The sequence below is a fragment of the Anabrus simplex genome, chromosome 1, assembly GCF_040414725.1.
Source record: "Anabrus simplex isolate iqAnaSimp1 chromosome 1, ASM4041472v1, whole genome shotgun sequence".
Lineage (NCBI taxonomy): Eukaryota > Metazoa > Arthropoda > Insecta > Orthoptera > Tettigoniidae > Anabrus > Anabrus simplex.
The window spans coordinates 397,713,002-397,739,090 of record NC_090265.1 but is presented as its reverse complement, the minus strand read 5'-3'; the positions used below and the strand labels follow the sequence as shown (position 1 = coordinate 397,739,090).

At 38.7% G+C, this 26,089-nt stretch overlaps 1 protein-coding gene across 4 annotated transcripts in view; it reads right to left on the bottom strand.

Annotated features, from left to right (window-relative positions):
• LOC136856841 (DNA-binding protein Ets97D) overlaps window positions 1-26,089 on the bottom strand; it is a 208,405-nt gene that overhangs the window by 26,473 nt on the left and 155,843 nt on the right. For all 4 annotated transcript variants that reach the window (XM_067135016.2, XM_067135015.2, XM_067135018.2 and 1 more), the window contains 2 exons: window positions 18,891-19,103; window positions 5,076-5,237 (listed from right to left, as the gene is read on the bottom strand). In XM_067135016.2, the coding sequence (XP_066991117.1) occupies window positions 5,076-5,237; window positions 18,891-19,103 (375 nt within the window). The remainder of the gene's footprint in view (window positions 1-5,075; window positions 5,238-18,890; window positions 19,104-26,089) is intronic.

Genomic DNA, 26,089 nt, shown 5'->3' with positions numbered 1-26,089 from the left:
AGAAAGGGTATAAAGTATCTGGCGTCAATGTTCATGACACAGGTTGACAGGGTAACTATACAGTAAATTTACAATATCCAATTGGACAGTTGAAAAATTACAAGCTTATATACATATTTACAAGAGAGCAGCTTGGTGAGAAAGGATATAAAATGTCTGGCATCAAGTGCATCCCGTAGTTTTAGTCATTGGTTGACGATTGCAGCATTAACACATCACTAATATGCAGAGTGGTCCAACCTTAGTTTGTAACCACAGGGGGCAGTGAAAAATACTATGACTGATGATGCCCTCAATGAAGGGCGAAACATGCCTCAAATGGATTTAATAATAAATTCCTAAGTGTTTAAAAACTTATAATGTATTGAATAGGTGACACAATGAACCCTTTAGCATCCTACATTCAGTAACTTCAATACGGATTAACAATATTTATCAACTGCAAATTAACAACTGCTGTCGGCCACATTATTTACACATTTATTACGAAAACTTGTTATCCTCTTTCATTCGAATTTTCTTTAGAGAACAACAGTCGTTGGGTATTACTAATCGACTCCAACATCGCCTTTTAATGTCGATGAGAGAGCTCGCAAATGTACATAACGAGAAAACTATACCGTACCAAAGATGATCAATTGCATTTTGTGGCAAATGTTTCAGTTTCCTTATTCAAATAGCACCACCTATCCTAACTTAACCGTACTATACATATGATGAAAACACACTTGAAGCGCCAGTAGAGAAATGATAACCTTCTCGCTATAAATTTAGATGATAATAACCTTTCCGTAATTTAACCAACGTGAGAAAATAAAAACTAACCTCTGAAAACAATTATGCACTCTGTCATATCTCAAGGTGTATCCCATTTTTAGTTAATTGCAGTATTTATCATTAAAATTAAGTGATCGTTTAGTCAGCCTTTATTTTTACCGGGCGAGTTGGCCGTGAGGTTAGGAGCGCGCAGCTGTGTGCTTGCATCCGGGAGATAGTGGGTTTGAATCCCACTGTCGGCAGCCCTGAAGATGGTTTTCCGAGGTTTCCCATTTTCACACCAGCAAATGCTGGGGCTGTACCTTAATTAAGGCCACAGCCGCTTCCTTCCCACTCCCAGGCCTTTCCTATCCCATCGTCGCCATGAGACTTATCTGTGTCGGTGCGACGTAAAGCCACTAGCAAAAAAAAATGGACTCTATTTTTAACAAGTTAAGAACTGTTATCACACACATTTATGCATTTATTATGAAAATATGTTCTCTTTTAATTCGGATTTTCTTTATGGAACAGCAGTCGACGGGTATAACAAATTGACTCCGACATCGCCTTCGAATGTCGACGAGAGAACTCGCTAGTGGATGAACCGAGGAAACGATACCGAAGATAATTGATTGCAAGCAACATAATCACTGGGGTGCATAAATATTGGTAACGAAAAAAATCGTGCGCGCTTAATCGCTCGTAATAACGGATGTGTCAGTGATAGGGCTCTTGCTGTAACCAAAGGATAATACACAGTTTAATATAGGACTTTTGAAGGGACAGCAAAACATTGTCAGTATAACGGGCTTCTCATTGTGTGCCATACTCGCTATAGCAGACTTCTACTGTAGTTGAAATCAGGCAAATTCCTTGAATGTATGGATCATTATCTATTGTATCCACATTCATTATTGTTAAGGTACTCTTTGTCTTTGAGCAACCTGCAGCTGTTGCAGGAAGATTGTATAATAATAATATATGCAAATTACACAGAAAATATTCCACAACAGCTATGATACTGAGGCAACCTTTCAGTACTATTCACAAGACTATCAGTCCTATAGGCAGAAAAGGTTGATGATGATTATGATTGTTCTTTTAAGGGGCCTAACATCGAAGGTCATCGGCCCCTAAAGAAAAGGTTGAATCTGGTCATTGTCCATTTTGACTTTTTCTTCTTGTGAATAACTTGGTATTAAAGAGATGAACAATGAATAAAGAATGAACACCAAATCAACAACAGAATTACGAGTGAAGGAAATCCATATTATGAGAGCACGAGGTAATGGGACCTAGACCGAATGAAATACAATGATCACGAATGGTGGAATGATACAAATTACATAAGACAGGAATAAAATTAGTTGATGATGATGATGATGATGATGATGATGGTGATGCTTGTTTAAATGGGCCTAACATCTAAGGTCATCAGCCCAATCAAGTTAGTCACAACTAACTTTAACTTCTTTATACATATGTTACATGCTTAATTCATACCTTATGCTTCAGGAGATAAAAAGAAGTCACTTTTAAAAATTAAAATTTACATCTTTCTTCATCAATGAAGAACCAAACAATATATCCCCAGTGCACTATGCACTACTCAACTGTGAGAATTGTTAAAGGCAGTATATGGAAACTTTAATCTGTTCAGACAGTGTCCGAGAATCGAAGGTAAGTATGAAAGCACCCATGAGGTGAAGACTGGCATTGACACGCGTCTTGAGCCGCTTGACGTAAGAGACTTCCCACATACAAGGTTCTGGACGAGCCTTCATCAGAGGCTTTGATTATGTCCATGTGAAAGACGGGACTTGTGCTTCTCAACCTTGACAGCTACTGGTCTGAACATATCAGCTTCCAATAACTTCCTGCTATCTGACTGTACTGGTCTTGATAAGCACCAATCCATCAAGTACTTTCCGCATTTCATCCACCTCACCAACAATATTTCCCATAGCATTACTACTTAAGGAGGGTCTTTCTGGAAGTAAGCTGTGTCCATTAAACCAGGAAGTGATCAGGAATCAAGGCAAATTATCCTCACACACTTATTGAATGATAAGATCAATAGCACGATTGAAATTCTTTAAATCATGCCGTTTTGAGGGTGCCACCTTCAGGAAAAAAATGTTGAAGGTTCTGTTTTTTGGTCATACGGGTAGCTCACGAAATATTCAGTCACTCTTAGGCAGAGCCCCACATGCCAAGGTAGGGCTGGATACTCTGAAAGGTGCACAGTATCTGGAAGTGGGCCACTGGCGACTACTCATCCAGTAGCCATTTATCACCTTGTCATGGCCTGAAGCTTGAGACTCCACACATGTTCAGAAAACTAATATTCTACCCAAGGCAGAGATGTGGTTAGACAGCGGGAGAAATTAAATTTAAGGTGGTTAGGATAGAAAAAGGCGAAGCCTCCGTGGCTCAGACGGCAGCGCGTCGGCCTCTCACCGCTGGATACCGTGGTTCAAATCCCGGTGACTCCATGTGAGATTTGTGCTGGACAAAGCGGAGGCGGGACAGGTTTTTCTCTGGGTACTCCGGTTTTCCCTGTCATCTTTCATTCCAGCAACACTCTCCGTTATCATTTCATAGTATTTATCACTCATTAATAAATCACCTTGGGAGTGGCGACCCCATTGTAATAACAGCCTATATATGTTTCATTCATTCCATCCCTGACCCGGTCAATGACTGGAACACAGGTTGTAGGTTTTCATTTTCAGGATAGAAAAAGAAGAAACAGAAATGAAGAAAAAGAGCATAGACACCCCCTCAGGCAACTTGGGGGACACCATATTAGTCTTGCTCTATTCTGAGACCAATACAGCATGGGTAACCAAAAGCTGGCACAGCCATTGGGATCGAGCACACAAGCCCCAACACCACCGTCAAGGTCACAGGCGTCAAAGTAGAAGGCGAGGTTGTCGACTAGGCCAGCTGCTGCATGTAGAATACTGCCATTCTTGGACATAGTTTGCTGCAGACTTGCATAAGCTGGAAGTTCTTCAAGCGCAGCATTTACGTAGAATTCTCAGCATCTCACTTTTAAACTGTTGGGAGAACTCGCAGATTGGAAAGGAAAGTTTAATCAACGGGTCATCAAGTATAAAATTAGACAGTTGCGACTCCATTCGCTTGGACACATCCGCAGGATGGATTACTGCCATCCTCCTGGTTAGAAAGTGCACAGTGCTCCAAAGAATAAAGTGGATCAGCCAAGTAGAACCAGAGGACAAGTGTGAGGTCAGCAATGGGACAAATGAAGAAAGCAACAAAAAACTGGAAGACCATCGAGAACAAGCTGTCCATGGCTGGCACATAAACAGTAGGGGTGCCTTACCAGCTTAGGTCACAATTTTCTGCTGCATCTAAAGCAAATGACAAAGACTGACATACCATCAGAGATGCCCCTTCTCACATTTTCTCTGTTATCAGTGTGATACCAATTTGCTGCCAAAATATGCCATTCTGGATGTGGTAGATTAAGGTGATGCCCACTGACCAGCGGAGCATTTGCAATTCCATGCTGTCCAATTGGCATTGTTTTTATTGGACAAACAACATTCAACTCCATGTATTGCAACCGGACATACTGACAATAACAGTGTTATTTATTAAACTTCCTTTCAAATGTCCTAGATTTTTATTGTGCAGGAAGCCAATACAGAATTGTTTCATTTAAACACCCTTAAATGCCATGGACTTCAGCTGGGATTAAACCTGCATTTTAGGAACAGAAGGACAACTATTAACCAACTACAAAACTGAGGTCAAGTATCCTTAATCACTGGCCAAGTCTCAGCCATTAAAATTATGACGTATGTCTGGAGTCTATGTATCTTGTACAATGAATTGCCAATTTCTTAACTTTTCTAAAGCATGATATTTCTGACGCTTATTGACACTATTCAAGAAGACTTCAAGAAAAAGTGTTTTTTATATATCCTTCTTTATAATGTTTGGTGTTTTTATGTTAGGACAAGTTAAAACCTTTTCAAGATCGATTCTTTTTTATGGGCTTAGTGAGGTGTTTTACTACAGCATTTCTATAAACTACACATTCTTGTTCAAGGCTGAAAACAGGCCCAATAGGGCAAAATATGCATATTTAATGGTGTTTTTAAAATCAAAATTTAAAATAAGGTGGACTATTGAAATTACATACTTTCTTTACTGAAAAGAATACAGAACAATGAGATTTTACATTGCAACAAAGCCATATGCTGAATAAATAAGTATGATGGCCATGATAACAAACAAAACTTTTGAGTTGTATGGTTTCTGTGAGAAATTTTCCAGCATACCTGTCCTGTTTCCACAGCCCAGACTTCCAGGTTCCATCATGCTAAGAGGTAACCCAATGATTCGTGGAAGTTTGCCCAACTTGTTTTGCTTTGGTGAACGGCCTCGGATTTGAGCCTCAGGTTTGACAACATACTGCACCTCTGCTTGCTTCTGAACAACCGCTAGGAAAAACAAACAAAGATGAGAAGAACGTAACAGAGTGCAAAGATCACATAATATATTTTTCATTCGTAACAAAAAGAGAAGAGTACTGCCTACAATATCAAGCATGAGGGGTAAGGAAGGGGAGACTGAGCAACTCTCTAAGGTAAGAACACACGCAAAAGACAATAACAATCAGGTGGATATCAGATGAAAAAGAAACAGAAAAACAGGAGAAAATGGCATTGCTTCACTTACAGAATACTATTGTAGAATTTGTGATTACCATTAAGGAGCCAAGAAGCAGGAAGAAACATGATTATATTACAACTATTAACCATCTCTGATGGAGTAAGTTGGCTCATTGTGTCAAAATGGTTCTGTTGGAGATGATCATAGGTACTTTCTACGAAGAATTCAAAACTGTTAGCATATATTCAAGACAATTCAGTAATTCTGTGAGTTATAATAGGCAACCAAGGAACAATAAAATAACAGTTCAATCTACAACAGCAAGTGCACAGAATACATTAAGTAGAATGAAGCTTCACGGTCCCTCTTCCTTTCAATACATACCCCACATTATTTCTAATGACATGAATTCAGAAATTTGTTGCTTACAGTACACACTTTCTGTACGATTAATAGTAACGGAGAATTCCGTTTCAGACCTTCCTCTAAACTACAGTATCGTTCACAATTAAATAATTTACAGCCCAAGTTCCAACCCTTGCATTCATCAATATCAACACTGATTTACAATATTATGTTTAGCTATTTTCATGTATTAACATTATGAAAAAAAAAAAAAAAAGCCCTGGAACAGACCTTTATTTAACTGCCTGGTATGAGATTTTAAAAATTCTCTTAAAAACAAAAAACATCCACAGTAAAGTGTCCTCGTCCCAAGGTGGTGCAGCTCTTTTCAGGCACACCCCAATAGAGGAGTTTGGTTTCGGGCAGTCTGAATATAACACTACTCCCTTTCCTTTATGTGGTAACTCGCACCACGACTGAAAAGGAACAATTTCTCATAATCTCACGTAGTTTTCTCCCGTCTAGCTTTGGGGGAAGACTTTCTTTATGTATTTCAAGTCTGTGGAGTGCCACATCTTGTAACTTCCTTATGTACTGTACATGGAAATCCTTAATATAGAGTAAGCGATTACAAATATTATAATGCTGTATACTGGCTTCCCATTCTGTGCAAACATATTTTGCCCAAACATATTCTTGCATCCTAAATTTGATTAAATTATGTAAGGAAAGGTATAGTTTTCATAATCAGCATTAGTAAACTCCATGTATGATATCAAGAATTGCGATTAATTCATAGCTGACTTCAACGTCAAAGATTCAAGAACATGGTTGGGGAACAACCAGCCAGCATGAGGACGAATGGAATGGAGAGAGACTATTCAACTTGTGCAGAAACTACAACTTTACCTTAATTCTACAGCTTTCAAATACATTCCCAGAAAAGCCAAGGCAAGGAGATTTCCCAACCCTGTGTTAGGAGGAGTTCCAACTGGACCATATAACAATTAGCAGAAGGAAGAGTAAGGAGAAACTAAATGTCGAAGTACTGAGAAATCTCAACATCGACTCAGGCCACTATCTTTCTTTGATTAAAACTAATTTCATCTCACTCACAAGGAACAGCAGTAACATCTGCAAGAAGTCACGAGTTCAGAGATACAAAGACAAGTTCATGAAGACCCTAGCTAACAAGGACAAAAACAATTGGCCCCACAACTATAGAGGACACTGACAGATGCAACAACAGTCACCAATCCAGCAATCAGAAGCAACAAACTCCCATACAGGACAACAGTATGTGACAAGACAATCAAAGAAGGAAGGCAAGTATAGCTCAAACGGAACTCTAACAAGACTACGGCTAACAACGAATTCTTAACAATCAAGAAAATCAAAGCCTGAATTATTTTTAAAAAACCAAGGAGATCATCAACCAAGCAATGAAACTTTCACAGGAATAACACAGTGACTTCCGCCAAAGTTTCAGATCCCACATAATCCCCTATTCAGCCCCAAAACTTAATCTCTGGGGAGCAGATGGGAAGTTGAAACTGAACAGTAAGGATTGTACCATAGCCCTAGCAGAGTATTTCAACAACCTCCTCAACTCAGAGGAACCCAAAGAAAAACTACAGTTCGAACCCAAGAATGTTACTAACCCAGACTCCCTTTTGCCAACTAAGGAGGAGATCAGAAAGATCATTTTCAGAACTAAAATTTAATAGATCAGCAGGCAAAGATGACATCGTCATGAACTGTGAAATCATGCAAATGAGGAGTTAATCCAAAGTGATCACAACATCGTATCCCATATCTGCGTGACAGGAAAAAATACCAAGAGTGTAACTCAACTATCATCACCCCAGTACACAAAAAGGGAGACAAGTAAAAACTTAACGATTACAGATATATCTCCCTCCTATCGGTGACCTACAACATCCCCTCGAAGGCACTACTCATGAAAGTAGAGGCTCAACTGGACTCTTGCATAGGGGAATACCAAGCCGGGTTCAGGAAATCAAGGTCATATCAAAAACATCCTCACTTACAAAAACGTAAGTGCCTCACCCTACATAGCAACCTTTCGCGACTTCCAGAAGGCCTGTGACTCAGTAGATAGGCAGTCCCTCTACTAGACAACAAGACCCTAAATCTTGAGAAAGAGACTCTGACCAACACAGCATCCAAAATCAAATTTAGAGGGGAACTATAAAAGAGCTTTGAGATCAGAAAAGATGGCAATGGGATGACTTGTCCTCATTTCTCTTCAACTGCCTATTGAAGAAAGTCATTTGTGAATGGACGAACACACTAACAGATGGCTCCCGGTTGAGAATTGGTTTCACAAAAGACAAGCTAACAGTTAACTGCCTGGTCTTCACAGATGTCATTGCATTCCTTGCACCTAGCATGGAAGAAGCTACACACCAACTCTCCTCCCTCAACTACATACAGTAAAATAACCAGTATAACACAATTTTGGGTGCCTCAGAAATTAAATTGTTATACTGAAATAAGTCAACTCTTAAGAACTCACCCGTTGTTATGTCCACTATAGGATCTACATTACTTCAACTTGAATTTATGCATAAAACAGAAAATCTTAACCTTGTTCTAAATTAAAAATGAAAGAAGAACTGATAGCTCCTCAAAACTGAAAGAAGAATTATCAGAACTTGTATAAATAAAAAGTACCAGGTCAAAGGAATCTGGAGAATCCTCCCCAATGAAACTATCGAGAGATGACCCACTTACTAGCATGATGAAGAACAAAAGAATCTCTTATTTCTTTCACTTTTTACGATTACCAGAATACAGGATTTTAAGACTAGTGATTAGAAGTCTGGGAAAGGCATTGGATCAAAGATTCAAGAGAATCTAAAAAATGGACTCGAAATTACAGATGCAGAGAACAAGAATAAAATTACCACCCTTCTTAAGAATCACAAATTTTCAAATGTAATGATAAACAGAAGGCCTGTAGAGATTTCAGACTAATTAAGAACACTGCGATTAGAACAAATGAAGAAGTACTGAGCAGATAAGAAGAATCAAACAGTACAATCTTCAAAGAAAAAGTGTACATTGAAGACTCAAGTGGTCCAATGTGACCATGAAGTTAATAATAATAATAATAATAATAGATGATAGGAAAATCAGGCTATTTACACACAAAGTAATGATATATAGTAATTGCAGGAAGTTTTCTGCAAATTTTCAGCATATCAAATTTTACATGTTCAGGACTTCATTGTTTGAAAAAGTCTGATTTTCTTCTGAACCACTCCCAGCCATAAAAGAATATTCAAGATAGTCATGAATTTAAAACAGATTCTGGCACATCACTTCATGACAGAGGAAAATCTTGAAGACTAAGTACAATGTTTGTTGCTGTACAGGAGGCGGCGGGGTTCGGGAGTTCAATCTCTGCTCTCCCCCCTCCGCACACTGAGAAAATGAACTTGAAAAATTTAAACAGCACCCACAGGTTTTTTAACCCATTAAATTCAAACTACCGTATTATGAAAACAAATATTTGTAAAACAACAGACTTGAATTTAACCTATAAGAATTGTGCCAAATTTAAATGTTTCTCTATGAATATAATTAAATTTACTTCCCATAAAACCATCGTGCACCCTTTTTAAATTTCATTTGCCCCAGTGTGATGTCCCCAGCTTCAGCGATTGCTGTTCTCAGCATTTACCTTTTACAGTAAAACCTCGATTATCCATTCTAATGCGCAGGAAAGGGTGAAAGGTTAATTAAAAAAACGGATAATCCATACTACTCATTTGAATGGACTTTAAAGTACATAAATTACATACCGTACAACCTTACAATTTAAACCCTCTTTAAAACCAAAATGTAGTCAAAGCTACAACAATACATACTAAATATTCACCTAAATTACCAGCAGACCATAAATAATTAATGTACCTGGTGTCGTTTAAACTGCTTTAAAAAAGTCCGTTACTTTTTTTTGCATTCCCCTACAACTTATTTTCTTCTTTATGTCCATTCTGAGCTTTCTAATTACAAGAATGTCTGAAAAATCCGTATCACCCTCTTGCTCCAAGAATTCTATTAACGTTTCAGCTGACTTCAGTGTGGTCTGAAGCGGTACACGATTGTTTGTGATGCACTCTTCTTCCGCATAACCCCCTCACTTTCACTCGTCACTTAGCAGCTGACTGCCGAGTTCCAGTTTGCGCTTTTATGTACTATTTCGTCGTCAGTTAAAATGTGATGCCCAGGCAATACATCGTCAGTATGAAGCCACTCCTCAATGTTACTTTCATCCACTTCTCCTAAATGAATGTTATTTTCAATAGTCTTCAGGATATCTTTGATCATTAATCCCTCATTTTCATCTTCATCAATGAACCCATGAAAATCATCGGCGAGCTCTTTGACATCAACACAATTTTCTCCAAGGATGAGTGATGTTCTGAGCGGTTACTAGATCCCATGATTTCTGGGTAAGATAAAGTGCCTCTTTACGATTGAGTTTTTTCCAGAACTCAACCATCAATGTTTCTTCGGAAAGTAAGAGGCCTAGCAATTCCCGCTTATAATGCGCCTTACAGGTTGCAATGATGCCTTGGTCCATTGGCTGAATTAATGAAGTTACATTAGGTGGCAAACAGGAAACAAAAATGTTTCCATTCTCTGATTTCAACTCTGTATTAACAGGGCGAGAGGGTGCATTATCAAGAAAAGAGGACGGCCTTTAATGGCAAGCCTTTGGATGCCAAGAAATCTTGAACCCGCGGAATGAACTTATTATGGAACCAAGTCCTGAAAATATCTCGTGTCATCCATGCAGATTTGTTATAACAATAATCTACTGAGAAACATTTCATCACTGCTCCTTTGAAAGAACGCGGATTTTTTGCTTTACCAACAACAGCTAATTTTAATTTATGGTCACCACTAGTGTTCGCACAGCACAAGATGGTAATGCGCTCTTTACTAGATTTGTGACCATGAGCTGATTTCTCTTCCGCAGCTGCTAGTGTTTTACTGGGTAAGCACTTCCAATAAAGTCAAGTTTCATCAGCATTGTACACTTGACTTGGAATGAAATTGTATCTCTCAATTATGCGCTTAAACTCATATCTGGGCCGATGACCTTCGATGTTAGGCCCCTTAAAACAACAAGCATCAACAAGCAAACTCATATCTAAAGTTTTCTGCTGCACTGCTGTCACTACAGTTTTTCTCCTTCGATGTTTAATTCTTGAATGCCATGCATGTCCTTAAATTTCTGTAGCCAATCATTGTACGCTGGTGAAGACCCTGAGAGCCCCATCTTTTCATGAAAAATTTGTGCCTGCCTTGTTATCATAAGACCACTAAATAGGTACACCTTCGCCTCTTTTTTTTGCTGAAACCACGTGAATAACGCAGCATCCAGTTCTTTTAAAGACGATGCTTTCATTGCTTTTATTTTAGCCAGTCCATGCGAACTGTCAGAACTCACCGCAAACTGCAACACTTTGTCTTTATTCTTCATTAGATCCCGCACTGTTGTCACACCCACACCAAACTCTGATGCTAAATTTGAGACTAGTTCACCTTTCTTTAACCGTTCGATTATATTAACTTTATTTTGTATGGTTAAAACTATACGTTTTCTTTTTATTGCAGATTTCGATCTCAACATTTCTCGGCTGTTAGAATGGAAAATAAATGTTCAACTTTATCAGTCACACTCACATTTTTTTACTTTGCACTACAGTACAGAATGTAGCCTACCTGTCTACTAATAGTGGAGGTTGACTATGATGGACCGCTTGGCTGGTTTCCGATTCCTGTGCATAGTAAATTATTTACGATGCAATAGCCTGTGGTGAAAATATTTTATCTTGACAGAGAACAATATGAAAGATCTATGTACGGTATTCAGAGATGTTTCATGCTACCAAATAAGTTGTATCATTCTGAAGTAGAAATAACCAGCAAGCAATACTCTACGCTCCGTGGGCTGGGAGAGGGCACATTACAGTACATTATTCATCAACAATGGAACGGATAATAAAGCTTGTGACGGCTGAATTTGAATAGCATCCCTCTCCTTTCGTAAGAGTTAAAAGTTAAATAATTTTACACAACATAAAATTATGTAGTAAAAAAATGTATGAAGTCATGTCTCCAATGCCGACTCCCAGTCTATGTGCGTGTACGTACAGTAGTTACTGTATGTTATGATTGTGGACTCAGGAGTCAGAGAGTCAACGTACAGTCGCTCCAAAACAGAATACTGTATGAAGATACCATGATGTCAAGAGCCGGGCTGAGTGGCTCAGACGGTTGAGGCGATGGCCTTGTGACCCCAACTTGGCAGGTTTAATCCAGGCTCAGTCCGGTAGTATTTTTTGAAGGTATTCAAATACGTCAGCCTCGTGTCTGTAGATTTACTGGCACATAAAAGAACTCCTGTGAGAGAAAATTTCGGCACCTCAGCATCTGTGAAAGCCGTCAAAGTAGTTAGTAGGACGTAATACCAATAACATTATTATTATTGTTGTTATTATTATTATTATTATTATTATTATTATTATTGAGATCAAGAGCACGCTCATTCAGTTTTGGAAAGACTGTACATTGCTTTTAAAATATAGAGTTTTTTATTTTATTTTGCGACGGATAACACCGACCTGCGAATTCAAACTTTCCGATCACTGCATGAAGTTTACATAGTGATCTTTTATATTTCAGGCATGTTGATTGGGGAACTGAAGTCAGTTTTCCCCTATCACATCAGGTTTTTGTGCAAATTCAAAATGAAAATTTGATAAATAAGCAGCACGCACACATGCAAGATTACTATTATCACATATAAAGAACGCTTCTTTCTTACTATTTTCACCCATTTGAACACTCCTATTTTACACTGGTATACTTATGAACGTAATATAAAGATATGTAGTGTATTGTGTTAACAGACCTGCAGAAAAACAAGCCGAATGGACTAAAATTTACCACATTAAGCCTCATAACATACTGAGAATGGTAAGTCTACGGTTTCAATCTTATAATGTCCTACCTTAGTATAAGAAACGTCTTTAGCTTGCTTTTCGTGTGTGAGGAGTAGTTGGACCATCTCTCTTTAGTAACCAGAAGTAATCTGCCAAGATGTTTTTGTTCCATTTCCTCTGATATCTGCATTCCATTTCCTGTAGTTCCTGATGGAATCTTTCTCCTTGCTCTTCGCTCAGCATTCCTCCGTTCTCAGGGAAATAGTCCAGATGTGAATGTAACGTGCACTTTCAAGCTCATTTTGCAGCCTAAATCTTGGAAAGAAACAAGCAATCTATCCACCATTTTGTAGTCTGAATCCTTTGTGTTTCCAAGAAAGTTTTTGACCACATTCCGGAATGCTGTCCATGCCAATTACTCTGCACCGCACATAAAGTCTTCAAAATTAGCATCAGAAAGAAGTTTTCTGATATCTGGACCTGTGAAAATACCCTCTTTGATTTTGGAATTACTGATGCCTGGGAATCGATGACACAGGTACTGAAAGCATTCACCTTTATTGTTTAGGGCCTTAATGAATTACTTCATAAATTCTAGTTTGATATGAAACGGAGGTAACAGTATTTTGCTCTTGTGAACAAGAGTTTCTTGTTTTATGTTTTTCGACCCTACAATCTATTGTCTATGTGGCCATTCTTTTTGAGTTCAGTGATGTAACCTTGCTCGACTGTCCCACTCATACAGAAAGCAGAGGTGTTTTTGTGTAACCACCTTGTAAAGCTAACAGAATACCTATCACTTTGAAATCATCATACACTTGCCACTTGTGTTCCTGGTACTTCAGTTTATACAACAGCCTTTCGAGATTTCCGTATGTTTCTCGCATAATAACTGAATGAGCAATGGGAATGGATGCAAGTTTGTTTTCATTGTGAAGAAGGACGCTTGGAGGCATCTATGAAAAGTCTCCAGCCAATAGGGTCATACTGTGATGCTCCTAGTTTTAAGATAACCTCCGGAATGTTGTTGCAGTAAACCAAGGCTCCCTCTTCACAAAAGAAGGGTGTAAATTCTTGTTCGCGATGTCTGTACCAACAGTACATCGTCCCTGGTGCCAACACGTTCCTTTCATGAAGTCTAGACCCGAGTAACTCGGCAGATTCCTTTGTAAGGACAAGATCTCGAACACAGTCATTTAATACACTTTGCTTAAACAGTCTCGGTTCTGTTTCAACACACTCAGGGAAGAAATCACAGTCAGAGTTAGTGCCCGCCATTTCTGTGTCAGATTCAGAAGAGGGACAATCCTATAAATGTTCTGGGCGCTGTGGTACTGGTGTATCAGGCCATGAGGAATGGGTAAAATTGCAGATCGAATATTGCTTGGATACACAATGTTACCTTTGTTGCTGCTGTTAAATCCCTTCGCATTCACAGAACAGAAGTAGCAGTGAGTACTGTGGTCTGGGGGTTCTCGCCACACCGTTGGAATACCGAGTGGCAACGCAGTTCACTTACCGTTCACCCATTGCCATAACTGCTCTATACAAGTTCTATAAACCTTATGTGGTGCCCGTGGCTTGTCTTGGTCTCCAAGTTTCAAGCCAAAGTAGGCATAGTAGGCCTTTCTTACGAACTCTGTTATACTGCGCCGCTGTCTCATCAGCACGAAACTTCCATATACATAGCAGAATGTATCTCGATTGTTCTTGCAGCCACGTCATGGCATGGCATGTTGATAGATGTAAGTTCAATAAAAGTATTAACACAGCATGTCACACACATATAGAACGCTTATGAAGACAAAAATCTCTTTTCACTAGCAAGCGAAACACAACTCGGACTGTTGCGGATGAAGCACAATGAGAAAATTACGCCATAGCCAAAACTGCGCGTTGCCGGCTATGTTGTACATAGATGGCTGGAGGACGTTGAATTAATAAAATAATAAAATAAATTAATAAAAGAATATGGAAATAAAATTAAAGCAACACTCTTCCTAACAACGTAAGAAGTGCATTAGTACATGTGATGAAATAAACATAATATAGGATTTTTGAGAAAATGTGATGTGATGGGGAAAAATTAACATCAGATCCTGATGCAGGATGCAGAAGGCATCCTAAAAAGCAATACAGGATGGCGGCAATGAAACCATCGCAGGACAGTGTAATCCGCAGAACGGTTAATCAAGGGACGGATAATCAAGGTTTTACTGCACTCGCTCTCTCTTTCCACTGTCTCACAATTCCTTTTTGGTTTCCGAAGTCTCTGTAAGTATCGCCCTATTTTTCTCTTTCTGCTCAATATTTCAGAGTCACTCAATATCATCATGTTTCTGTTTCTTTCTTCTTTGTTTAAACTTAATCATATAAATTTTCTGTCTGACTAGACTAGATAGTGATCTGTACCACCGTTGCCACCTCTGCAACTCCTAACATCTATAATATTAATTGCATGTTGCCTGTCTATAATCACATGGCCTGTTTGATTTCTCTTAACCCAATTTGGTGATACCCAAGTCTCCTTAATGTCCTCTCATGGTGTCAAGTACTTTTTACTACCATCTCCTTCCCAACGGCAAAGCCTATGAGTCTTAAGCCATTGTAGTACAGAAATATTTAAAATAGTTATATTTGAATCAGCCTTGTCAATACAATTATTAATGAAAGAAAATTATTTATTCAACCAAACATGTTTCAGGAAGTTAACCATTTAACCCATTGTCATTATCTTTTTCATGCAAGTTATCTTTTCCTATTATACACAGTTCAAAATAATTTGGGGAATATGTTTCGTAACGTCTGGTATGTGAACGTTGATTTGGTAGATGGGGTTCCAATTGTTGTACAGCATACCTTGAGACCTTAGCTACTCAGGGTATGTCAAATCGAAGTTATACTCCATCTGTAGGCATAGCCATGCATTAAACTGTCAGGTGACCCCTCAAAACAAAGTGAATAGCAGTACATCCATGGGTTGTTGTGAGGTACACAGACTACTGCAGTCATTTGAGCACTTTGTACGAAAAACCAGAGGTACACAGACTATTGCGGTCATTTGAGCACTTTGTACGTAAACCAGCACATCCCATGAGAAAGGATAGACTTTTCGTCGTGTTGCTGTGGATCTCAATGTCTCTCCATCAGTTATTCAACGCTTATGGAATCGCTACAATGAGACAGGCCAGTTCACAAGCGGGGTTGGACAAGGTCATGGACGCATGACAACCCGACAGGATGACCGTTATCTGATGATCTGTGCGTTGCGTCGTTCAGCAACTGCCAGAGAACTGCAACAAGACCTCAGGAGGGTCAATATAGTCATGGTGTCTGACCAGACAGTAAGGAACAGGTTAAGAGAAGTGTCCTTACGACCCAGGAGTCCTGTACAAGTGCCCCATTTAACGCAGCAACATCGTTCAGCTCGCCTTCTGTTTGCCCGTACCCACGTCAACTGGCAACTTCGCCAATGGAGACCTGTGTTGTTCACAGACGAGTCCAGATTTCCCCTGACACAGCATGATGGACGTCAACGTGTATGAAGACGCTGTGGTGAGCAGTACATGCCAAATGTTGTCCAGGAAGGCGACCGATTCGGACAAGGTTCTGTGATGGTGTGAGGTGGCATCAGTACTTATGGCCGTATGGATCTTGTCATCGTCCGTGGCAGTCTTACCGCTGCAGGGTACATCGAATAGATACTGCTAGAGCATGTGTTGGTTGCTGCATTCGGAGTTGGCCCTGAATTTGTACTCGTGCATGACAATGCCAGGGCTCATGTAGCGCGCATCACCAGCACTGTCTTGCAAGAACTGGACATTCAAGAGATGGAATGGCCAGCAGTGAGTCCCGACCTTAATCCCATCGAGCATGTGTGGAATAGGCTTGACAGAAGTGTTCGTGGGCGTCCTGTTCCACAACAGACTCTCCAAGACCTCGCTCTGGCTCTCGTTGAAGAATGGGACCTGATACCGCAACATGATCTCCGTTGACTTATACGGAGCATGCCACGTAGGTGCCAAGGTGTGATAAATGCTCGTGGAGGATATACATCATACTGAAGCTCTCCAACTGTGATAAAAAACCACCCTGGAAGACTGTTATCACTTTGTTTTTGCCCCTATTTGGACATTTCCATTTGTGCTCTGAAAATGAACGCGAATCCATCGATGTTCTTTTGTATACTTCAACGGTAAAGAACAAAGGATTAGTTGGTAATATACCTGGGTGTAAGGTGTTTGACTCGTTGGCTGAATGGTCAGCGTACCGGCCTTCGGTTCAGAGGGTCCCGGGTTCGATTCCTGGTTGGGTTGGGGATTTTAATCGCTTCTGATCGATTCTTCTAGCTTGGGGACTTGGTGTTTGTGTCTGTCCCAACACTCTCCTCTTCATATTCAGACAACATACCACACTACCAACCACCACAGAAACACGCAATAGTGATTACATCCCTCCATATACGGTTTGCGCCTTCAACCCCACAGGTGTGGGAAAAAGCGGTACGAAAATAAGAAGAAGATACCTGGGTGTAAGGTATTGTTTTGTGGAGCATGGCATACATTCAAGAACATGTTTCCCTAAGTTTTTTGAACTGTGTACTTCCTATTTTTGCATTCCGGTCTTCAAGAATCATTTTCACATGTTTTTGGACTTTGTTCATTTCTTCTTCCAGATTTCAGTAAAATTCATCTTTCTTCCTTTGCCTCCACTGTTGGAAGCATACACACAAATCACTGTAATGTTATACAATTTTGCTGTAAGTCCCAAAGAACACATTCTTTCATTGTTTGAAGTTAATTATGTTGGGCTTCACAAACTTTTAAAGAAAAACCCAGTCCCATTACTGCTTACTTGTATCTCCTCCACTGTACATCAGGATATAGTCACCTGATGATATAATTCCTTGTCCTTTCCATTGTAGTTCTTGTAGCACTGCAATTTTCACTCCATACGTATCCTTTTCTTCCCTTATTTCTTTGAGCTTAAGCTCCTACCAGTACAACTCTTAGGATCATTTGAACACTCAAGTCTAAAAAAAAAAAACACCCTGCAAAATATAATTTGGCTTCTACAAGGTGTCGATACCCGTGGAAATGATAAAATATACTACAATGTTATAAAGCAGCAGGAATAGATGAAATCAGACCTGAAATTGTAAACTATAGTGAGAAGGCAGGGATAAAATAGCTTTATGTATTAATAGGACTAGCATGAATGTCAGTAAGGTACCTTCTGATTAGACAAAAGCAGTAATTGCACCAGTCTATCAGCAAGGGAACAGAAAGGATTATAATAACTATTGAGGTAATTTATTGAGGTAATTCCAAAGTGTTCACAGGCATTCTGGAAAGGGCAGAGCGATCAATGATGGAGAGTAAGTCAGATGAAAATCAGTGTAGTTTCAGGTCGCACCTTTAAACAGAAATACTACCGCTGCTGAAGACTTTCTTCGTGCTGTGCCACAGCAGCCCTACAAACCATGATTGGTAGTTCTACCAGCATACCGAGAATTCAATGAAGCTGTTCACAGATTGAAACCTAGACAGGCACCAGACTGAGCCAGGATCAAGCCTGCCAAGTTGGGTCAAACGGTCACCGTTCCACAGTCCAAGCTATTCAGCCCAGCTAACATGAAGTTGACAGGTTTCGACCCACAATCCTGGAATCACACTGTCTACTGTCATCAATACATTTGAAGAAGAATGTTGCAGACACAAAGAAACTAGATGACAAACTCTAACACTCCACCAAATTCAATAGTAGTCTCCATCAACCATTTAGAGCAACTTATGCAGATGCTAGTTTCAAGCTAAAATCGGCCTGTTCAGTCATCAGAAGCATATCAGTAAACTACTGAGTATGAAGAAGGTTGCTGGAGGGAGGATATATACTCAGTCACAACTGATGACAACGTATCATTTAGTGAAAGGTATAAAATGGCAGAAGGGGATTCAGTAGAGTGGAAATGTAGTGCACAGTTTGACCTGTGCCAACAACTTTTTCTTAATGGCAGACTGAACCGAAAGCCTGCAATCTATTATCTAAGAGCTTGAAAACAGATGCAGAAAGTATGATAATGAAAATTAGCATTTTCAAGAAGTTATGTCAGTAGGGAAGAAATAACCACCTGGATAACATGTCACTTACCTACAAACTTGCATTTCCGTAGGAGTTCCAGATGTGTCCAGAAGAAGTCCCCAGGGTCCATGGGTACTTTGCTCTGAAATTGCTGGAGTGTCAGAGAGCAAAGTTCCTGGCCTGTTATACTCCAGTCACTCAGCCGTATTCCGACTAGGTTGAACTGACGTACTGCCCACTGTAGCCAGTGACGAACATGTGCAATCTCCCATTCATATGGATCTAAGTAAAAGAATACTGTGTTAATAAAAAGAAAACCCAGTAATATGTTTTGAGGAGATAAAGGAACAGGGAGAAACCAGTGACCCAAGGAGATAATTGACATATACAACTCAGCATATTCAATTCTGTAACATGCTAAGTTACCAATGCACACCATACTGGCTTCTTTAGTTCAAACATGAAATTACTTACCAGTATTCTTTAGCTTATTCCCCATAAATCTATGAATCTAGCATGTCCTAATCTTAGGAAGTGTCTAGCTACTATTCTTTTCCAGCACAATAATAGAAATTTTAAAACAAGTCATGACATTCAGACTTGGCTAAAGTGAAAACTAGTTACTGTAATCTTAGAAATCACTCTTGGGATTGGAGGGATGCCAGATTACAGGTTTTTACAAAAGGTATAACTTCTGGTTTTATAGAAAGGAAAAAATTAATAGCAACTCAATTTTTTCCTTCAGATTAAGGTATATCATGTTTGAAAGTGAAGGGTGTTTATAAAGTACACAATCTATATATTTTTTGAAAATATGTTTTATTTCCTTTTTAATGGTATGTAACAATTTACAGCTGTTTTACACGGCAGTTTTTGTAGGACTTGTTAATGGGAAGCACAATAGCAATATTTTACACTTTTTGGATTAGTTTTTATTTTGGCACGAGTACTTGGTGGGACAGCCTTTTGACTTCACAACTTCTGCACAACTTGTTGGCATGGAATCTACTAGATGCTGGAGGGAATCAATGGGCATAGTATACCAGATGTTCACAGTGGCTTCAATCAATTGCAATTTTGTTTGAAGCTTCATTTCTCTTATTTTCTTCTTCCAAATCACCCACAAATTTTGAATTGGATTTAGATCTGGTGAACTGCCAGGCCAAGACAATGCTGTGACATTTTCTTGCTCACTTAGGAACTCTTGACCACTTCTGTATGATGGCAGGGTGCTGAATCATCCTGAAAAATGAATGGCTGCCTGATGGTAATGTTATATTCTCCAAAATTTTCTTCTACTTCTCTCTGTTGATAGTGGATTCTAAGACATCAATATGCCCAACACCACTGCATGAGAAACACCCCCAAAAGCATAACACTAGCTGGAGCCTTTACAGTCTTCAGAGTATAGGCTGGATTCAGAGCTTCACTTGCCTATCGAAAAACACTTCCGTCAATGTTGATTTTAGATTCATCACCCAACAGAATATTGCACCACTGCTCAGCACACCTACCAAGACGCTGGCTAGTGCATACCGCGGAGGACAACAAATATTTCAGATTCCCTTTGGGAATAAACATCTGTATCATCTGATGGCCAAGCAGGTAGCAATATTTTTTAATGCACACGGGGGCGAAACGCTGGCAACCAGGAATGAGTTAGCTGGAAAATTTATAATGTCCAAAAACAGACCATTTATATTGGTATTATAAATTTACTCATTCAGAACAAATATTTCAGATTCCTTTTTGGGAATCAACATCTGTATCACCCCTAATAGGGAAATCTGTGAAACAACGCTGCTTCAAAGGAATAAAATCGCTGCCCACAGCTTATCGGTCAAACGAAAAAGGCATGGATGACCAGAGAGTTGTTTAATGAATGGCTGACCTCGGTTAACAGTGACTTGAAAAAGGAAAAACGCAAAATCTTACTGTTTTTGGACCACTGCATCGTGCATAATAACCCACCACCATTAGACCACGTAAAATTGATTTTTTTCCACCCAAGACAGCATCAAGATTGCAACCATTAGACTAAGGCATTATTCAAAATTTAAAATCTCTCTACCCCAGAGAAATTGTTTCTCTTGTACTGGATAGCGTCAAAAAAAGGTGAGAAGGCTAACATAACAGTTTTGACCGCTATAATCATGATTGATAAGGTCTGGAAAAATGTCAACCCTACCACCATTTATAACTGCTTCAAAAAGTGAGTTTAAGCAAATCAAAAACGTGAAACAGTCATCAGAGCTATCAAAATTTATGAATTTTGACTCAGGATGGGGACTTCTACCTAACTGTGGAGAGTTAATGTTCGAGGATTACATTCAAGTTGACGATGACATCGGTGTCCACAGTGCCCTAACAGATGCTGAACTGTTGGATTTAGCCTCTCTGGATGAGGACAAGGAAGAAAACGAAGAACAACCGCCAATTCCAGTCACATTGAGCAAGACAAGGACATCTCTTACTACCCCACACTCCTATGCCCACAGAACGGACACAAGTGACGATTTCTTCTCAGCTCTCACCACTATCGAAAATTCATTGGACAATGATAGATGAAAGTCGCTCACTCAAAAGAAAATTATAGACTTTTTTTTTCAAAATGAACATTTCTCTATGAACATTCAAATGAACATTTCTGTATGAACATTTCATAATTGTACAAATGTTGTGAAAGAAATAAGTATAAGTGAAACTCTATTTTATTTGAATTTTTCCCTCCCTCCCTCTTGGTTACTTGAACTCCTATTATTTTTAACTCTCGGTAAATTGAACTTTTTCTCTGGTTCCCTGAGTTTCAAATGATCAAGAGTCGACTGTACTACCGAGCAAATGGCCGCGCAGTTTGAGACGCGTAGCTATCGGCTTGCATTTGGGAGATACTGGATTTGAATTCTATTGTCTGCAATCCTGACGATGGTTTTCTGTGGTTTCCCCATTTTGCACCAGGCAAATGCTGTATCTTAATTAAGGCCACAGTCACTTCCCACTCCTAGCACTTTCCTATCCCATCGTCACCATATGACCTATCTGTGTCGTGCAATGCAAAAAATCCATTATACAGTATACTTCAATCATATGAATATAACATCGATATTCTATATTAACTAATATAAAATAACATTATAGGCACTAAATTACATTTAAAAAAATTTATTTTCTTTTATCACATTTCCTACCAGCCTACTGGATATGTAACATTTAAACATTAACTTTGTTTAGGTGCTTCTTCCCAGATGTAATTACGTTCTTCCATACTCCCTGATGTAATTATGTTCTTCCATACATTATATTCCTGCCTGCTATTCCTTAGCATTTCGTTTTTCACATCCTTCTACCTACTTTCGTATGTTTAGCATTTGATGTCTTCCTTTATTTAAATTATATACTGTGCTGCATGCTGAAATGCTGTTTATGGCTGCCATGTTCTTGAACATGTGCAACATTATTTTAGGGACTGCCCAATTAAAAGCTTCGTAATATCCTATGTAGGTTGTATTTCTGTATTCTGTCACCATAGCTTTTAACAGGGATGGGGCACACAATGTTTTTCTGCTTCCAAGATGAATTATGCAAAATTATTTTGGGGAGGTATTCAATTTTTTATACCTTACATGTTGGAAGAAAAGAAGAAGAGAAGAAAAAGAAGGAGGAGAAGAAGAAGAAGAAGAAGAAGAAGAAGAAGAAGAAGAAGAAGAAGAAGAAGAAGAAGAAGAAGAAGAAGAAGAAGAAGAAGAAGAAGAAGAAGAAGAAGAAGAAGAATGGTACAAGGTCATCCCAAAGAAATATTAATTGGACGTCCCAAATAAAATTTAAGTTTAGGATTTGCTGATGACCTTGCTCTATTGTCCAACAATATTCAGGAAAATGATACCAGATTAAATCTCTACACGAAATAGCACAAAAATAGGTCTTAGAATAAATGCCCTTTGATAAAACTGAGATCATGTCTACTGATTCACCAATGGTAATAAAACTCAAAATCATTGATAAATTTAAGTATTTAGGAGAAATTAATTATAATCTTAATGAGAAACCAGCTTTGCATAATAGAATAAATAAATTGGACAAAGGAAATTATATTACCAAGACTACATACAACAAAAAGAGCTTTTTGATAACAGCAAAATTAAGACATTATAAAACAGTTGCAGAGCCTGAAATAACTTATGCTAGTGAAACAATTTTTTAAACTACTAATACGGGCTGAAATAGATAAAATACTTAAGACAGAAAGAGTTTTGTCTGTACCATAACCGTATCGGTCATACATATAATTAATTGGCAATTGGTTAAGGGAATGGAAACCTTTGTTGAGCTTCTTTGTCCATATCGAAGTCAAGTTGCATAAGATTGCACAACACTTCCGACTTGGTGGCGCCAACATAATCCGTCATAGCTGGAAGAACCCCCAGAGAGAGAACACTAGCTAAGAAAAGGACAAGAAGGGAAGACACATTTTGATAACTCCGCCCACTAAAATTGGGCGAAACACGATAATGCCAACGTGCGAGCTTGATTTGAGTCATAATATTTCTAGATAAGAGCACTAATTACTAAGGGAAACCTCGGCATGTCACCTGTTTACGTAGTAGACCTCTGCCAAAATAATAATCGATTATAGAATTTCAACGTGTGTGAAATTACGCCACAAGAAGATTATATAAGCATCAGTAGTGTACCCACGCTAGCAGTGAACTCAGACTTCAGACGTGGAATCCCTGAAAAGGCAGCGTATTTAATTGTAAATATCAGATAAATCGCCGATCGATTTGTTTTCTGAGCATAACCAAATTACATAGAATTCTGAACTAAACGTATGACTGCATCGCCGATGTCGGAGGACTCTTAGAACAGGTGATATGCAAAATGTGATGGGGACTACCCGCCAACCGTTCTTCGTGTCAAGGTGAAATTATATAAGAGACCGCCCTGTTGGGAAAGAGGGGACTTGTCGTGAAGTATTGGAGGCAGACACACAATCCATTGGTGTCTCAGCCTTTTCTTTGTGCGGAAGTGCAAATGTGTATTCGGTCGGTACGCGGTAGTAAAGACTATTTTCGAGTTTAAAGATAAAGCAAGATTACTGAAAATATGTAAAAATTTGACTAACAGACGATCATATCGCTGTAAAGACGACCGCAGGGTTGTAACGCATTTACAAAACTGTGAAATTATAACTAGAATCCACCGTAATTGGAGTTTCATAAACTATGTCTGTGAAATTATAAGTAGAATCTACCGTAAATAAATTGTGTTGGTGAAATTGTAAGTAGAATCCACCATAGTTGGAGTTTCATAAACTGTGTCAAAGGAAGACAGGATTTAATTGAACATCACTTACATTAGCCTTTTTCCAGTGGATACGATCCCAGGACTATGAAGGTGCAAAGATGGCTGTACCAATTTGTGTGATGTGTGACATGCCTGGACTCGAACATACGTCCTCTCATTTTAGATACGGTTTTTCTTTCTTGTCAAGAAGGGTAGATTTTCTTTATTTAGAATAAATTTAATGGCTACGTTTAATCAATTTGAGATTTTTTGTTTGCATTCAGATTTTAAGAAAACCGTACGCTGATTTTTCGGTGCGATCGACTAATCGCGAACCCGGGTCCTCCATGAGTAAAGGCTGTGACAGTGAAAAGATGAATAGTGGTCTGGCATGATTAAAGAGAAATAAATGTGCAGAGAATGTATGAGCAAATGAAGCTTTTGAATATATGATATGATGATTACGAGTGAAATGAGATTTACCACGATATTTCTAGACAGTATGCTCCGCTGTGAAGGAGAGCTTAAAGAGTAGGGTACTGGCTTGACAAGAGACCAGACCATATGCTGAGCAATTTATGATCACTGGGAAGGAGCAACTTGACTGTTTTTGTAAGAGAGCTCTGCAAAGATATGCTTCTAACCTGCAAACAAATATGGAGAATTTCTGTGGTTTACGAAATAAGATCGCAGATTAAAATGTCCCATTTGTTTTAAAGATATGTGTAACTGGAACGCCAGTTTAGTATGTTTGTTAATCTTTTTGACTATTGTAGATAGGGATTTCCAGAGACCCAACTTCGGTGGCGTACTGGATACCGCCGGTTCAAGTGCCAGGGCAGAAACAGAATTTTCCGTCACACACAAATTTATTTGTCCCATGAAATACAGCCAGTCATATTTTGTTTATTGTTTGTTTATTTTTTTTATGCTTTCCAAGTGGAGTTTTGTAGTGTGTGTACATATTTTATTTTCTATGTTGTTCTTTGAGGATTATTTTATGTTGTATGTCGGAATTCGAGTACGGGTTCTGCCCCATGGTTTTGGTCTTCGTGTTCAATGAGATGTGGGTTCGTTTCCGGACCCGCCGTCTGTTTAATTTTGTTGTTTGGTATGTCATGTCTACTAGATTTTAATCTCAATTGTATTTTTGTACATTTGTTTTTATGTCAATTGTGTGTTTGTACATTTGTTTAGTTAATAGATGTATTACATTAAGGCTGAAGATGGCCAGCCAAGGCCAAAAATAGTCCCTAGTTTTATAATGTAATTCAAGAACATTGCATTGAAAAGGTGGACCATTACGACATTAATTTAATAATTATTACTGTGATCACAATTCAATACGGATCAAAACCATGAAGTTTATAGCCTATGATAACGTAGCCAACCAAGTAAAACAGAAAATCATGTAGTTTATACCCTATGATCGTTTCTACTAGTGCAAGTTTTATATTTTTTTGTCAATTAGGAAAGTAGTTAACTCAAAGTTGTCGCCGATTTTGCAGAAGTAGTGTATTTCTTCTGATAGTGAAGAATGAGTTTGATGAAAAACCTTCGCATTTACAAAGATAGTCCTGTATAATGTAGATTTCAAATGAGTGTATTTTAAATGATCTCATCATCGAGTCATAAAAGAAAGGAACGATCAAATCAGGAGAGTTTTTATTTTTATTTTTTATGAATGGAGTGTTATCTCCAAGATTATGTATTCAGTCCATCCGACATTGTACAGTTTTGATTTCATTTTATTGCTATACAGGGTTACATTGAATAATTGTGTGCTTTAACAAGAGAGATTAAAAGGCTGTTTGCTTATCATTTGCCGTAGTTAATTGCATCCTAGTTTCCACCGTTCTCTTATGCCTATAAGTTAGTTTAGTATTTATCTGATTATATGCCACGAACGCACTATGGCTCTGGGAGGCCGGAGGTATTATTCTTGGAACGGAGGGAAGTGCGGTCGACCCTCGCACGGTTGGAAG